Source organism: Pezoporus occidentalis, unplaced genomic scaffold (assembly GCF_034315485.1).
Source record: "Pezoporus occidentalis ecotype Australia unplaced genomic scaffold, CSIRO_AGI_Poc_V1 ctg279, whole genome shotgun sequence".
Taxonomy (NCBI): domain Eukaryota; kingdom Metazoa; phylum Chordata; class Aves; order Psittaciformes; family Psittacidae; genus Pezoporus; species Pezoporus occidentalis.
The window spans coordinates 253,809-271,043 of NW_026914708.1; the positions used below are offsets into that span (position 1 = coordinate 253,809).

General features: G+C 51.6%; 1 protein-coding gene across 9 annotated transcripts in view; it reads left to right on the forward strand.

The window, feature by feature from the left end:
- Positions 1 to 17,235, forward strand: part of SHANK3 (SH3 and multiple ankyrin repeat domains 3) — a 329,535-nt gene that overhangs the window by 199,754 nt on the left and 112,546 nt on the right. For all 9 annotated transcript variants that reach the window (XM_062625226.1, XM_062625229.1, XM_062625228.1 and 6 more), the window contains one exon: positions 16,445 to 16,520. In XM_062625226.1, the coding sequence (XP_062481210.1) occupies positions 16,445 to 16,520 (76 nt within the window). The remainder of the gene's footprint in view (positions 1 to 16,444; positions 16,521 to 17,235) is intronic.

Sequence of the window (17,235 nt, forward strand, 5' to 3'; positions counted from 1 at the left end):
TGATTTAGCCTCTGAAATGCTTTCACTAATAGCTGTGGCAAAAAGAAAACTGGAATATGCTGCTAATGTGGCATCTTATGAGGTGAGAACATTTTACTTTCAGAAGGGGATGAGTTGGCATAATAAATAGGATGAAATTCAGTAGGATAAAACACAAGATCTTGCACTTGAAACAAGATGTTCTCAGTAGTTGTGCACGGACGTTTTACTTCTTCAAACAACAAGAGGAGGCCCATAAGTGGTTCAGGAGGTGGCTGTAGCATCGTGTGTCTGTGGACGAGGCAGATGAGAGCTGGGCATGTCTCATACGAGGCATTTCCAGTGTGTGGGAGATGTTAGTGCGATGCACAAGGAGCTGTTAACATCTGATGGGGAGCTGGTTGTCATCCTGATCACTGCAGGAAGCTGGATTCACGTTGGTCTCCCTGGTGGGACAAGAGACGTTCACAGTGTGTGGGCAGCCTCTATGTGCTCGGCCAGGAACGAAGCCTCAATGGGGGAATCCCTTCTTGGATGGGAACTGAGTAACGGCTGCAGGGCCAGGTGGGACACAGGGGCTTGGAGCAAGCTGCTCCAGTGGAAGGTGTCCCTGCCCGTGGCAGGGGTTGGAGCTGGAGGAGCTTTAAGGTCCCTTCCAACCCAAACCATTCTGTGGTGATTCTGTGCTGTGACTCTGGGCATGCTGACCTTGCACACACGAATCTCAGTAATGTAATTAGGGAGTATTTACACTATATCAAATGGAATATGAGTACTAATTCTTCAGGACCTAGTTTGCCAGTTGTTGGACAAGGTTCTGCTGAAGCAGGCACTGGAATGGCTGCTTTGAACATGGCTCATTCGTGCTTTGGATTAATTACAGAGTAGTCTGAGGCTGGTCCAGGGAGTTATTGGGAGCAGGACCTGCAGCTTTGTTTAAGATTGCAAAGGGACATTTGGTAGCTGTAGTTAAGACAAAATAGCTCTTTAGGATAGGTTGCAGGCACTGTAAAATGTGCATTTACTTACTACACGTTGGAATGTGGCAGTCTTGTGGCAGTCTTATGGTAGTGCCGGCATGCAGTTTGGGCTCATTTTGTCCTGAACCATTGTCCCTCCCCTGATCTTCACTCACCTGTGTTTTTCAGAATTCACTACTAAGGTGAATCCTGCCTGTCTCCCACATGGATCAGGGGTGGAACAGGCCTCACCTGCTCGCTCATCTCCCGGGAAGAGACACCCAGAAACTAAAGGGCAAGTGTGGGTGTGGAGCAGAACATACCAAACACTCTGACATGGGTGCTGAGCAGCCCTTTTGTCACAGCCCCTTGGCCGTGGAGTGAGGAAGGTGTGAGAGCGGAGCATATGCTCCCATGCACTGCGAGCCTGCAGCCTGGCCCTGGTGGAGATCCACGGCTTCTGGGTATCACCTCCTGCTGGGTGTCACCTTGTTGCTCTTCACCTCTCTCAAGCTGTGTCTGTTTGCAGATGCTGTAGTGTCTCCTCTGGGAAGCGCTCTGTGGTGGTGTCTGCTTCCACGTGCAGATCTGCCTTTTGTGGAGAGGAGGTGTCGGGAAGCTCTGAGGCTGTTGGAGCTGCTGGGATGAGAGCACTTGCAGACACAGGGGTCTGGGGTTTCCTGGGATGTTCAGCTGCCTCCTGGAACCTGGCAGCTCTGGCAGTGCTGGGTTCAGGTGGATACGGGGCTGAGGGGTTGCTCTGCAGGACTGGGATTCTGGAAGGAGCGGAAGGTCCTCGGCACAGGGAGATGCAGGGACATAGCCTGGGAAGGCACCAGCACTGGCTGTGGAGAACATGTTGTGGGATGCTGGGGCTGACCAAGACCTAGAGCTGTTTCTGGGTGTGCAATGACCATGGGTTGAGAACCTTCTTTGTCAGAGCTTTTCCTTTATATCATACGTTGATGCCTGTGGAGGATGTGGGAGTCAGTGGTCTCCAGGGAACTGCCTGTTTTGTCTGGGAGAGACTTCTCCTTTACTGCTCCTTGTCTGCCCATATATTTGTGGCAGCATTTCCAGTTGTTTGCCATCATCACAGCGTTTAAATTGCTAATACATGAAACCACATTACCAAAGTCCCAGCGGGCCCAGCTTTGACATTTCCTCTTTTTCTGAGAAAAGACAAATAATTTTAAGAGTGGAATAAACCCTCCTGGTGTGCCAGGGATGTATTTAGTTACCTGCTCGGTACCTGGGTTGGAGCAGCTCTGCTCTGGAGCCAGGCTGAGAGAGCTGGGCTGGGTTAGCCTGGAGAAGGCTCCTGAAGGGGAGACCTGAGAGCAGCTCCAGTGCCTGAAGGGGCTGCAGGAAAGCTGGAGAGGGGCTTGGGACAAGGGCCTGTAGGGACAGGCCAAGGGGAATGGCTTTAACCTGCCAGAGGGGAGACTGAGATGAGCTCTTAGGCAGAAGCTCTTCCCTGTGAGGGTGCTGAGGCGCTGGCACAGGGTGCCCAGAGAAGCTGTGGCTGCCCCATCCCTGGCAGTGTTCAAGGCCAGGTTGGACACAGGGGCTTGGAGCAAGCTGCTCCAGTGGAAGGGGTCCCTGCCCGTGGCAGGGGTTGGAGCTGGATGAGCTTCAACCCAAACCATTGTGGGATTCTACCTGTGGGTAGCAGTGGAGGTGGTGGAAGTGTTACCACTTCTTTCCGTTGCAGAAAGCCTTTCTGAAGAAACAATTAGAAGCTTGAAGCATCTTTAGATCAAAAAATTACTTTTCTGTGTAATAAATGTTTTGAAATTGAAATGGCAGTTGTTGAGTACCTCAAATTATTTACAAGTGTAATAGTGAGAGCATCTTTCTGGCTGGGCCTGTCCCCTCATTGTCTGTTTTAGTCGTCAGAATGGGTACTGGAAGGGCAGACTGGATAACAATGGGATTAAAAGAGGATTACTAGCACCACTGTTTGGCTCATTCATGCCTGTGTTGTGCAGCAGCCAGAGGTAGTTTCCAGCCTGGTGCATCGGAGGCACCAACACATCGCCACCAAGGAGGATGAGGTGCTGGTGGTCATGCTTGGCCCCAGGGGTCTGAACCTGGGCCATGTCACCCGGAGCCCAGCCTAAGCCAAGGTTCCTATGGAGAACGGGGCTGTTCCTGTCCTGGCTGCCTGGGCTCGGGAGGGAGGCTGCAGGAGTCGTTGGCTGTTTCATTTGGTAGAGGGCACTGTTGTTCTTCACTCGTCTCTGATGGCACCCTCAGGTGATGCAATGCATAGGGTGCAGAGGAGGAGGAGGATTTTGGTGCTTTAATGAAATACAGCTCTGATTTCCTGCAGGGAATTGATCGTCTCCCTCCTGGAGCTCTGCACCAGCCATTGGGGAGGTCAGCTTGTTTTGTTATGCTACCCATTTCTTAATTCATTGTCTGTGTGTCCTGCATGTGGAGGGATGAGTTGTCTGTTCCACCTTCTCTTTTGTTTTTTTGGTACATTATGGAGTCTGCCTCAACTGCCCATGATCCTCCTCTGGAGAACTCGATCCTAAAGCCAGATTGGGGTGGTGGTGAAGTAACAGGGGTTGCAGCCTCATCCACAGAGAGACTGGATGGTGTGTAGAGCAATGGCATGGAGTTGTCCTGCAGCTGAGGTGCTGTTGGTGTCTCCAGTGGCCGTGTGTGGGTTGGGTCTCATTGGATATAGTAAGTTCCATGTAGCACCCCTGTGCCTTGTTGTGACTTGGCAATCGTTGCTTTTGACAAATACCTTTGGTTTTTGGAGAAAGCCCACACCAGGACGTGGCAAACAGGCAGCAGGAAATGGAGAATTCAGTGGGCTGAACTTCCCAGGGTGGAAGGGAGCAGCCCTGGCTGAGCAGTGAGCACCAGGGGATGGGGTTGGAAGGGACCTTAAAGCTGCTCCAGCTCTAACCCCTGCCACGGGCAGGGACCCCTTCCACTGGAGCAGCTTGCTCCAAGCCCCTGTGTCCAACCTGGCCTTGAGCACTGCCAGGGATGGGGCAGCCACAGCTTCTCTGGGCACCCTGTGCCAGCGTCTCAGCACCCTCACAGCGAAGACCTTATTCCTTATATCCAGCCTGAATTTTCCCTGTTTGAGTTTGAACCCAAACCCTTGTCCCTGTCGCTACAGTCCCAACACTGTGGCTTTGCTGAGCAGGTCTTTGAGAATCCCTACAGAGGGAAGGAGCTCCCAGGGAGGCATCTGCCTGGGAGCAGCAGGTTGGGAGGCAAAGCGGCGTAAGCCTCAGGAGCTGGAGTGCTGCCCTGAGAGCCCCTGCAGGGAGGAAGGTCCCTCCTTTGCTCTTCCAGCTCTTCCATGTGGTGGTGCAGAGCGATCAGTTAGAAGATGGACAGGAAGCAGTGGCAGAGGAGCACGGAGCTGTACCTTGGTGCTGCGTGACAAGTGCCTGTGTGTGCTTGGTGACAACTGGGGGCATCTCTCAGAGGATACTCAGGGACAGCTCACACTGGGAGCAGCACAAGTGCTGTGAAAGTCCTGCTGGGACTCTGCATCTCGCCTTCTGCCTTGAGTTCAGTCCCCTCCTTTAGTCTGTGCACTTAATGGTCCTGGAGAGAGACATCAGCATGAGCTGTGCTGGAAGCCTTCTTGGCCTGCTGGCCACCAAGTCATGGTGTGTGACCAGCCAGCATGCATCTGACTTCACCCAGGTAGACCAGCAGCCTGATGAAAGCTTGGGGCAAGAGGAGCAAGGGAATCGGAGGAGCAAAGCATGGCATGACCAGAATGAATTTACCATGGACAAATTGTGGCTGGCATTGCCTGAATCATCACAGAATCAAATTCCAGGTTGGAAGGGACCTCAAGGGTCATCTGGGCCAACCTTTCTAGGCAAAGCATGACCTAGACTAGATGTCCTGATGGCCTTCTGCACTAGGATGGCTGGCTCTGTGCACAAAGTGAGGCTGGTGGTTGTTATTCACCTTGGCTGTTATCAAAGCCTGTGGTACAGTCTCCGGTATTATCCTTATAGCTGTTTACTTCTGCATGAAGAGGGTGGTAAGAGTAGAGCCAAGCCTAAAATAACTTCCTGCTTAACAGCCAGATGTGCCTGCTTTTACCACAGTCTCCTGGCTGAAGAGAGATGAGTCTTCCCATTTGGACACTCAGAAGGTGGCAGTTCCCTGACGGGATGGGACATGAGCGTTTCCTCATCTGTAGCTGGAAAGTGAATGTTGATGTTCCTGAGCTGGGAGCTGCTGTCCCACTGGAGTTCCACATGCAGCACACGAACACATGGGAGCCTGTGCAAGAGCGCTGAAGAGCGGATAACCATAGAGCTGTAGGTGATGGAGTGTTGGCTGGCACAGCCAACCGGCTGCTGCTGGAAAAGCGTGCTCGTGGAATCCATGTCCATGGGCTCCCGTAACCTCCCATCTTCCCCAGGCCTGGTGACCCTGCAGGCTTCCAAGCAGAGCTGCTTTTCCCTCTTGTCATGCAGGAGGTGGGAGCCAGTCCCTTCCTGCTCTGCGCCAGCATTTTAAACTCCTCTCGGTTTCTCTCTCATTTGCTTCCCTTCAAGTCTCATCCTGTCTGATCCATTCCACTGCTGCTGGTGTTGGCTTCCTCCATGCTGTGCTGCCTTTCACTTCATCCCTTGTTTCTCTGAACCTTCCTTCTGTCTCAGTTCGTCTGTGGCTCCGCCGGCAGCTTCCTCTTGTGATCAGGAGTAGAGGTTGGTGTGTGAATATCCCAAGGTGCTGCTGAGGTTTTACAGCTGACAGCTGGTAGATTTGCTGATTTTTGCCCTTCAGAGAGTGGGAACTTCAAAGTTTTGACACTGGTTTCACTTTTCCTTAATATTTCCAATAACAACACTTCCTGCTGATTTGACCACTGAACTACTCATGATGCAAGTATGGTTTTGTTGCTTAGTGGTCACGTTTGGTTACTACAGATGTTCTGGGCATGAACTGAAGGTCCATATTCCTTGAAGTCATGGGTATAAGAGTGCTAAGGTCAAGCAGGACAGTACAAAGTGCCAAGATTCCCATGTTATTACATAGGAACCTCTTAGCAATGCCTTGGCACTTGTAACCCATTTATCTTCCTTGCATTGTGTCTCCAAGGTGTGATGTAGCTGTGTTAAAGCGCTTTTAGGCTGATGTTCGAACTTCAGGATGCAAGGGAATTTAAAGTAAAAAAAAAACAACCCACAGTTGGTTAAAGTGGTTTCTCCTGATTTGTTTAGGTCTGTACCTGAATCAAAAGGTCTGAGGCATTACTGAGTTTTAAACCTCAACCACATTGTGGCTATTTGGCCTCCTGCAGAAGGAATTTAGACTCAGCAGAGTAGTTCTACTGACATTACAGAGCACAATGGACAAGAGGCTCCTGAGCAAAGATCTGCACTGCTACTTCTGGGAGGAGCATTGATTCTGGATTCTGTGTCTCTGGTGTCGGCCAGGTACTGGCTGCACATGGGGACTCAGGCTGGGCCCTGCTCCAGAATTCATTACAGAATTCTGTCCTTTTTATCACTGTTCAGCTCTGTACATTTCCTGCTGCTCTCCTGCTGCTCTGCAGGGTGCTCTGGTCACTGTCTACTCATCACTTTTGTTGTAGGCCGACTTAGATTTTATTAATTTCTGGCACTCTGCTGTTAGCTCAGATGATGTGTTAGAATTTCTGCCTGATTTTAAGCAACTGTATCATTATTAGCTGCTGATACCTTAGAATCATAGAACCACAAGCTGGTTTGTGTGGGAAGGGACCTTAAAGCTCATCCAGTTCCAACTCCCTGCCATGAGCAGGGACACCTTCCAGTAGAGCAGCTTGCTCCAAGCCCCTGTGTCCAACCTGGCCTTGAACACTGCCAGGGATGGGGCAGCCACAGCTTCTCTGGGCACCCTGTGCCAGCGCCTCAGCACCCTCACACTAAATAACTTGTTCATTATCTCCAGCCTGAACTTCCCCTCTTTCAGTCTGAACCCATCACCCCTTGTCCTATCGCTACAGTCCCTAACAAAGAGCCCCTCTCCAGCATCCTTGTAGTCCCCTTCAAACACTGGAAGCTGCTCTGAGGTCTCCACACAGCCTTCTCCAGGCTCAACAGCCCCGGTGTTCTCAGCCTGTCTTCATACAGGAGGTGCTCCAGTCCCTGATCATCTTTGTGGCCTCCTCTGGACTTGGTCCAGCAGCTCCATGTCATTCTTATGTTGAGGACACCAGAACTGCACACAATGCTGCACCTGGGGTCTCACAAGAGCAGAGCAGAGGGGCAGGATCACCTCCTTCGACCTGCTGGTCACTCTCCCCTTGATGCAGCCCAGGATACGGTTGCTTTCTGGGCTGCAAGCGCACACTGAAGCCGGCTCATGTTCATTTTCTCATCGACCAGCACCCCCAAGTCCTTCTCCTTGGGCTGCTCTGAATCTCTTCTCTGCCAAACCTGTAGCTGTGCCTGGGATTGCTCCGACCCAGCTGTAGGACCTTGCCCTTGGCATGGTTAAACTTCATGAGGTTGGCATCAGCCCACCTCACAAGCGTGTCGAGGTCCCTCTGGATGGCATTCCTTCCCTCCAGGGTATCAACCCAACCACACAGCTCGGTGTCATCGGCAAACTTGCTGAGGGCGCGCTCAATCCCACTGTCCATGTCAGCGACAAAGATGTTGAACAAGACCGGTCCCAACCCCGATCCCTGAGGGACACCATTCGTTACTGGTCTCCAGCCGGACATTGAGCCATTGACCACAACTCTTTGTGTGCGGCCATCCAGCCAGTTCTTTATCCACCGAGTGGCCCATCCATCAGATTGATGTTTCTGACTGGTCTGTAATTCCCCAGGTCATCCATTTTCCCCTTCTTGAAAATGGGGTTATATTTCCTTTTTTCCAGTCATGGGAACTTCACCTGACTGCCAGGATTTCTCAAATATGATTGACCGTGGCTTAGCAACTTCATTCGCCAGCTCCTTCAGGACCCGCAGATGGATTTCATCAGGTGCCATGGACTTGTGTGCACGTTCAGGTTCTTAAGATGGTCTCGAACCAGTTCCTCTCCTACAGTGGGCTCAAGGTCTTCATTCTCACAGTCCCTGCATCTGCCTTCCAAGACTTGTGTGGTGTGGTCAGAGCCTTTGCCAGTGAAGACTGAGGCAAAGAAGTCATTCAGAACCTCAGCCTTCTCCAAATCCCGGGTAGCCAGTTCTGCCGAGAGCTTCCTGAGGGCCCACGTTGCCCCTAGTCTGTCTTTTATTTGCAATGTACCTATAGGATCCCTTCCTGTTACCTTTCACATCCCTAGCCAAGTTCAATCCTGACTGGGCCTTAGCTCTCCTAACCTGGTCCCTAGCTTCCCAGACAACATCCCTGTATTATTCCCAGGCCACCTGTCCTTGCTTCCGCCTTTTATAAGCCTCTTTTTTCCCTCTAAGCTTCCTCAGGAGCTCCTCATCCATCCAAGGAGGTCTCCTGGCCCTCCTGCTGCACTTCCTTCTGGTTGGGATGCAACTCTCCTGAGCTTGCAGCTGGTGATCCTTGAATATCAACCAAGAGTCTTAGGCCCCCCTGCCCTCTAGGGCTATATCCCATGGAACCTTACTGAGCAGGTTCCTGAAGAGGCCAAGACTTTCTTTTGAAGTCCAGGGCAATGAGTTTGCTGTGTGCCCTTTTCACTGCCCTAAGGGTCTCAGACTCTACCCTCTCATGATCACTGCAGCCAAGGCTACCTTGAAGCATCACATTCACTCTTGCTTAGAGCTCAGCGTCAGCTGCATTATTTCTCATTCTCATAACAGAGCAGCACCACAGTCAGGATAGAAAGACCAGTAGGTCTGGGGTTTTGTTCTTCTGCATCTTGCAAATCAGTGTAAACCAGGATTAAGCAGTATTTTATTGACTGTCCCTCATTTAAAACCTTTTTAGGGGGAAGCCCACTAGATGTCCTACAAGTCTTTGAAGTAGTCAGTAAGCCCTGGTGAAGGATTGATGCAGCCTACCAGGGCTCTCAGTATGCTGCTGGGAGGCTTTCTCCAAGTCTGCTTTTAGAAAATAACTGGTTGAATGATGAAAAGCAAAGGGTGGAAACAAGCAGGCAGGTTCTGCAGCAGATTGCCAGTGGTGGCCACCGGACTTCCCAGGTGGGGAGAAACTGAATCAAAAGAAGAGGCAAGCATGGGGAGATTCAGGAGAATACAGTGGGGATCCGAGACCATCTGGAGAGATGGAGTGGTTGTTGGTCTAAACATGAGAATTAAGGGGTGGTCAGTGAAGTCAGGCAGCCAGGTTCAGACACAGAATGAACTCTGTCCACACCAGCACGCAGCTGTGGGTCTTGCTGCAGTCAGTGCAGGTTAAAGGCTCCAAAAGGACGTTAGGCCAGTCCATGGAGGTTGTGTTCCTGAGGTTTAGTAGAACAATGACCCTGATACTCCTGTTCCTGAGGGGAAAAAATGAAGCCTTTTCCAGCCCTGAAACCATCCTCCTGATCCTAGTGGAAGATGTCCCTGCTCATTGCAGAGAGGTTGGACAAGATGAGTTTTGAAGGTCCCTTCTGATCCAGACTACTCTGTGACAGATTTTATGATTGATTCTCCTGAAAGGTCCAACTCCAGACCCTTCCTGGGACCTGGGAAGTCTTTTAAGTCAGTGTGGAGAATGAGAGCATGCAGTCTTTGATGCCAGTCCCAATTCTCCTTCTGCAGCAGGAGTGTGAGTTGGAGGATCAGCAGACAGAAGCTCAAATGATGCTACCCAGCCTTGCTGTGATGTAATTCCTAAACTGCTTGCAGTGTCACCATCCAGTGGGTGCCTCTATCTCCAGAATCTCCATTCTCTGTAGCTGGCACCAAGTTCCAGGTTGATTGTGCAGTTGGGTTTTCTGGCTTGGCAATGAGCTTCTGCAGGGGAGCAGATCGGACTTGCCAGCTTCCCCTCTTTGTGATGCCCTCTCTTGGCTGGCATGGGGACAGCACTCCTCAAAGAGCAGCGTTTTGCAGAGGCGTGATTCCTGCATTGGAAGATGCTTTCCATGCTCTGTGTGCCTACTGAAGATCATTGCAGGGTCTCTTTAGCAGGATGTCAGGCTTCTTGCATTTTTGCACACCGTGAGCAGTATGAACCTATGTGCTCTTGGATGTCTGACACCCTACAGCTTCTGTCAAAGTGACCCTGTCCATCAGTAAGGTTATGTTATAATAACCCTGCTACAATATAATAATATAACCCTGTTATAATAACCCTGCGACGGCCGTCTGGCCTTCCTACTCCTGCTAAACCTCCAAAAATAGAGCTAGTACCAGAATTCAAGCAAGAGCTTCAGTTACCATTGTGGACCTTACTTTGACTCTGATGGTCCTGACTGCCACTTGAAGGTCTAATTGAGATAAGCCTTTAGGTCAAGACCTAAGAAAGTTCAATGCTGTGGGCAAAAGAGCATAGTCCAGAGGCATTGCTATTTGTTCACTTACCCTGATGGCCAGGCACACTTAATTTGTGAGGTATAACACCCTCAGATACCTTTACCTGTGTCTACGTCCATGTACTCTAACTGCAGAAAGGACATTACAAGCATTGGTTAAGATCCAGCTCACAGACAGAACTTCAGTGCTGCCTGCCCTGAGGGTCATGGGCACTGAATGTTCACAGGCTTAGCCATGGTCACATCTTCAGTGTGATCCTTTTGACTCTTTAGCCCTGACTCTACTAGAAACACGCAGTGTGTGGCGTGGCTGTTCCTCTCTGTGGTGTCATCCTCACATTGAGGGCAAATGTGACATTCACAGGGGGGTTGCAGCTGTGTCCATGTGCAGACAAAGGGGTCGGAGGGTTCAGCCTGTTGATGTGAGTCAGCACTGGGTGTGCTTCAGTGAGCAGGATCGGCTGCGGGAAGGGTTTCTGTAGGTGCCTTGTTCTGGAAGACATGGGGACGTCGGTTCAGTCTGCACAGGGCAGGGCTGGGAAGCTTAAGTGTGACTGTGAAGGGCTTTTGTCCCAGTAGCATGATGCAGTTGGTAGGTGTGGAGGTGGTTGGTTGAGCATTTGGCATAGAGGGTTTTGGTGTAAATTCAGTGATGTAAAAGGGAGATGTTGCATCCAGGGATGGGGCAGCCACAGCTCTGGGCAGCCTGAGCACCTCACCACCCTCACAGGGAAGAACTTGTTCGCAGGGAGCATCTTGGTGGCCTCCTCTGGACTTGCTCCACATCCCTCTTGTGTTGGGACCATGTTTCCACTGATTTGCATGTTACTGCTTTTAGTTGGCATTTCAACTGAAAAGAGAGAATCTATGTTCAGTCCTCTTTCTTGACTAGCACAGAGTCTGACTGGTACCTCCCTTCCTCAGTTCCTTATCTGCCTGATGGCTCTGTGGTTTGCTGTGGCCTGGACTCTCAGGTGGTTTGATGCAGTTCTTGGATGATCATGATGTCTCTGGTGCTGCATCAGATGATTAGAGATCAGTTAGAATCATAGAATCATAGAATAGTTAGGGTTGGAAAGGACCTTAAGATCATCCAGTTCCACCCCCCCTGCCATGGGCAGGGACACCTCACGCTAAACCATCTCACCCAAGGCTTCATCCAACCTGTCCTTGAACACTGCCAGGGATGGAGCATTCACAACCTCCCTGGGCAGCCCATTCCAGTGCATCACCACCCTCACAGGAAAGAACTTCTTCCTTCTATCCAATCTAAACTTCCCCTGTTTAAGTTTTAACCCGTTACCCCTTGTCCTGTCACTACAGTCCCTAATGAATAGTCCCTCCCCAGCATCCCTATAGCCCCACTTCAGATACTGGAAGGCTTCTCTGAGGTCTCCACGCAGCCTTCTCTTCTCCAGGCTCAACAGCCCCAACTTCCTCAGCCTGTCTTCGTATGAGAGTCCCCTCCAGTCCCCTGAAAATCCTCGTGGCCTCCTCTGGACTTGTTCCAGCAGTTCCATGTCCTTTTTATGCTGAGGACACCAGAACTGCACACAGTGCTCCAGGTGAGGTCTCATGAGAGCAGAGTAGAGGGGCAGGATCACCTCCTTCGACCTGCTGGTCATGCTCCTTTGGATGCAGCCCAGGATACGGTTGCTTTCTGGGCTGTGAGCACCGAAGAGTTATTTGTTTCTGTTTGCAACCCTGTATTGGTGCCTGAGAGAAGAGAGGATGGGATGGGGTGAGGCAATCCCAGTGCTGGAGGGTGCCTGGGAATGGCACCAGAGCTTCCTGTCACAGTGCTCGGGCTCAGCAGCGTGCTCTGGTCACTGTGGGAGCTGCCTCTCTCCCAGAACCTTCTCTCTGGCACATCCAGCGTGTTCTTGGCCAGCCCTGGGATGTGATACCCTGTGTTTTCATCTAATATATTAGGCAGCCTTACTAGAAAGAATTGCCTCTTGCAAAAGCACTTTGCAGGCAGGGTACAGAGCAGCTTGACACCAGCCTGCACCAACCACCTACTCCTGGTGTCCATGCTGTCGTTTTCTGGCATTCTGTATTCCCTGTTCCTGTTTTCCTGCTTGTGCCTGTCCCACCGGCCTGCCCTGGTGTCCTCTTGCTTCCTCTTCTCTTAATATAGAGCCTCCCTCTCCACACCTATCTCCAAGTGATTCGCTCGTCTCCATCCATCAGCCTCATTCCCTGGTGCCTTTGTGACGGCTCCATTAAACATGCGCTCGGCAGCAGCTATATTTAGGGGTTGGGAAGAGAACGAGCCTTTGGGCTGTGGGCAGCCCATAAATCCAGCTCCTGTCACCAAATTACCATTCTGCTGAGATCAATAGAGGTGTGTGCAGATGAGGTGCAAGTGTCAGCGCATGCGTGGAGGGAGGCAGGGAGTAGGAGGCAGAGTAGGGCAGAGAAGAGGGAGGAGAAGGGACCGAAGCAGTCACGTGGGGCCGGTTGGGAACGTTGTGAGTGCCAACTTGTTCACAGGCACAACAAGCAAGGTTCATCTTGATGTTTTAGGAGTTCTTTAGGCCTCTGGTGTCGTGTCACATTCCCCGGTGGTTAGCACCGGGGGGTCCCTGCCGTGCTCATGGCGTGCTGGCAGAGCTGGAGCAGGTTGCTCTGTGCTGCCATTGTCTGGGCGCTCTCGCAGCAGTGGGGAAGGAGCCGGTGTGTGATGCATGTGCTTCTCCAGCAGCACATCAGTCCCTGTGAGAGCACATGGTGCCTCCTTCTCCTTACGGCCGTGCTGCTGTGGGCAGGGTCCGGTACCCCCAGCTCAGAGCTGAGGAGCCCCTGCCTCCAGAAGGAGGGTAAGCAAGGTGAGAAGCTGCCTGGGATGACCAAGGTGAACAGGTTCTGTCCTTTAGCTCTTTGCAGCAGGTTGCTGTGCTTATCACTCCCTGACATCCCTGTTTCTTGGCATAAGGTGTTGTTTTGCCAGTAAGATTAATTCCTTGGTTCTTTGAGACAGTTCTTCCCAGGACCGCAGGGCCGGGGCTCGGTGGACGGCCACCTAATCGGAAGATTCCTGGGAAGCCATCAGCCCCCCTTGCACCACCAGGCTGCAGGAAGTCTCTCTCTGGATTAGGTAAATGCATCCGGTGATGCACCGCGGCGAGGCTGGAATCACACCCTGTGTCACCGGGGGCTGCTCCCCACTCGGTGACATCTCCTCCACGCTCCCGAGCCGCAGCACAGTGCGGGCTGGGCTGCACCACACTTTGTCCTTGCTGCACACTCGCTGCTTCTGGGGGGATCACCAGAGCACCCGCAGTAACCTCTGTGATGCTGCATGTCCCGTGTGTTGGGGTCTCACTGTTTGCATCACCTACCACTTGGTAAAACAATCTTTTTGAGCACACACCCTCCCCCGTACATGCATATATACTTATGAATGATGTAGCTGTGCTGCTCTGCTAATGTACGATGTGCACTGCAAAGCATATGCAAAAATAGAAGCTAAAAAATGGTGAGATACAGCTGGAATTAAACACCATTTACAAGGATTCTCAGATTTTACTAAGGGGGTACCAAAGGCGTTCCTTCCTGCACACCTGCGGGTTGTGTTGTGTGCCCCACACTGGAGACCAAGGCCTTAGGAAGGGGGCCAGGACCATAAGTGCAGGGTGTTACTCTGTGGGGAGCAAGTGCCACCACCCCAGGGCTCTCCTTCAGCTCTTCTGAGAAAGAAGGGAAGAGGCTAAAAATTCCCACAAGCACATGCATAAGGGAAGCAAATGGGGAAACAAGAATTGGGGGGGGAGCAAGGCTGTTTTCAATGGTGCAAACACTTTGGTGGTCTTATTTGTGAACTTGGGTGAAGTTAATTGTTCTTTCAACCTTCATAAAATCACAGAACCCCAGGCTGGTTTGGGTTGGGAGGAACCTTAAAGCTCACCCACTTCCAACCCCTGCCACGGGCAGGGACCCCTTCCACTAGAGCAGCTTGCTCCAAGCCCCTGTGTCCAGCCTGGCCTTGAACACTGCCAGGGATGGGGCAGCCACAGCTTCTCTGGGCACCCTGTGCCAGCGCCTCAGCACCCTCACATGGAAGAGCTTCTGCCTAAGAGCTCATCTCAGTCTCCCCTCTGGCAGGTTAAAGCCATTCCCTTTGGCCTGTCCCTACAGGCGCTTCTCCGAAGTCCCTCTCCAGCCAGCTTTGCCCACAGTCAGTATGTTTTGCAAGTGAACTGGAGATGCATGCTAAGGGTGAGGGTCCCCAGAGCAGGACATCTGTGCTGAAGTATGGACCTTGCTCCCCATGCAGAGGCACCTTTGGGATCAGGAGGCCACAGCTCGATCTCTGGCAGCAGTGCCTGGCAGCAGGGGACAGGGAGTGCATGTCACGGGGGCAGGACAGAGTGTCAGTGCGGTGACGTGATGCTGCTGCTGCTGCTGTCTGTAGCGCTCTTGTCAGGCCCCAGGCAGGATCCTGATGTTGTGGCTGCTGTGGAAGCATTTTCCTCTGCCGGCAGTGATGGATTGATAGAGTCATGAGACCAGGATGGATGGATTGACAGTGCACCCTGTCCTGAGCTTAGAACAAAGTTCATTGGATCAATGGTGCTGTAATAACAGTAAAAACCTGCCCCTCTGCTCCTGCAGCCCCTTTCACAGGCTGTTGCCATTCTGAATTCCAGCGCAGGTCAAACAAATGTTTATTTTGTGCTGTAACTGCTTTGGGTGCAAACGCTTTGTGTCCCTACTGAAGAAAAACGGTGAGTCCCATCTATACTTTGCTCTTTATTTCCTCTTATTTATTCCCTTTCTTCATTCCTTCTATCCATCTGCCCTAGTTAGCATGCTTAAATTGCTGAATTCATAGAATCCCAGAGTGATTTGGGTTGAAGGACCTTAAAGCTCCTCCAGCTCCAGTCCCCTGCCATGGGCAGGGACACCTTCCACTAGAGCAGCTTGCTCCAAGCCCAGTCCAGGCTGGCCTTGAACACGAAGTTAAATTAAACGTAAAGCAGACCAGCAGCCAGTTGTGCAGTGAGCAGCACGCAGGCCTACAAAAGAAACTGGTTGCAAAGTAGAGGAGTGGAGTTCCCTGATTGCTCGGAGTCCCATCACCCTGTTGTAGCCATGGTGAGCTGGTTCAGTGTGGTGTGCTCAAGTCACGTTACTGGAGGAGCCAGTTGCTTTCTGCAGGGTGAATGTGCAGTAGAAATCCCGGGGCAGGCAGTAGATGGGGGTTAGGTAGTGTGATGCAAATTCCTTCTGTGTTAAGGGAATGTCTGGCTTGTGTCTGTTGCATCCCTTTGCCATGTCTCCCTTTGAGCCATTAGTGCAGACCCGTTCCAGGTGTCTCCAGTGGCATCTCTCCTCTCCTCACAGGCTGTGAGTCAGGCTGTGTCCCCTCAGCACCCAGCAACTGGGGGGCTCTGCATCTCTCTTCTTGTTCCCTGGTCAGGCTAGCAGGGTCTGGGGCTTTTTCACACCCGAGAGGCAGGCGGGTGGACTCCTGAGCTGTCCCTAAAGGGGAGATGTGGTCCAAGAAGTATGGCCTGTCATGTCTGCTGTCAGGGATGGTGCCAGTGTTAGTAGACGAGAAGAGAAGAAACCTCTCTGGGTTCTTCCTCAGAACTCTGTGCATGTGGAGAGCGCGGTGACCACCAGGGGAGGAGAAGGGCAGTCAGGGCTGGTGCCATCTCCTCCGTGGGAGCCGCATCTCTGCGCTGAGGCATTGTCGTGCTTTAAGCCCAGCCGGTAACTCAGAACCATGCGGCCACTTGCTCATGAGGTGGATGTCGCCAAACAGAGCATGGGAAGAAATCTTGCCACTGCCTTGGGACATGGAACGTGTGTTTGCCTCGATTCTCCTCTTTGGCTCTGCTTTGGAATCTTCATTGAAATTTCACGCTGTGGTTTAGTAGTTTTGGTGAAGAGATCTTGTATCACAGAAGCTGTTTGTGTGCGTGTGGGACTGTACCCCAGCACGTGTGGGGCTGATCACATTGACACACGTGTGCACACAGATGATGGTTTATTGATAAATGCTTGCATGAAGGTGACACTGACTGTATACATGTAGGGAAGCAGAGACCATGGGAAGTGTTCCTTTGACTCTCAGCTTTGTGATGTCCTCTTTCTTGCAGAAACCAGAGAAGACAGAACAAAGCGCCTCTTTCGACATTATACTGTGGGCTCTTACGACAATTTCACCTCTCACAGGTAAGCATCAGCACCTTTGCCTCGTGATTTTGAGGAGATTCATTTCCATGGGAGAAGTATCTCCTTTTCCTGATGGAGCAAAACGCGTCAATTTAATGTCATGGGAAGGAAACTCTTCTGGTTGTTTTGGTCAGTTCAGTTACAAGTCTAAATTATAAGGCCTAGATGAGGCCTCAGTGAATGAAGGCTGAAGCTCAGGTCTGAGTGGGGGAGCAAATGTTCTGGAGAATTTCTGGTGTGCTCCAGGAACTGAAGAACATGTGTTGGATGCAGATGCAGAGTTACAGCTTGCTTGGAAAGGCAGAGGAGGATGCTGTTGTGCAGGGACGGCATGAAGGCAGCTGGCAGCCCAGCCTGACAGCAGCACTGGATGTGGTACAGGCTGCAGGGCTGTTCACCAGGGCTGTTCTGGTACGTGGCAATTGAGTGTTCTCACCTCAGCATGGAGGCCAGCCATTGGGGAGATGATTGAACTCAATGTGGAGTCAGTCATGAAACAGGGGTGATGTTGCTGGTCTGTGCTTGGTCTTGGTCCAGCAGCACATGTGGACACATTCATAGGAGGTTGCTGGTTGGATTCAGGAATATGCTTTGGGCACTGGGGTTCTGCGTTTGAGGGATAAATGTGGGGTGACTGCGGAACATGGTCTCTGTTTGCAGTCAAGCTTGGTGCTCTTAAGAACTGTTGGTCATTGAAGCAGTTGGATGGGTGCTA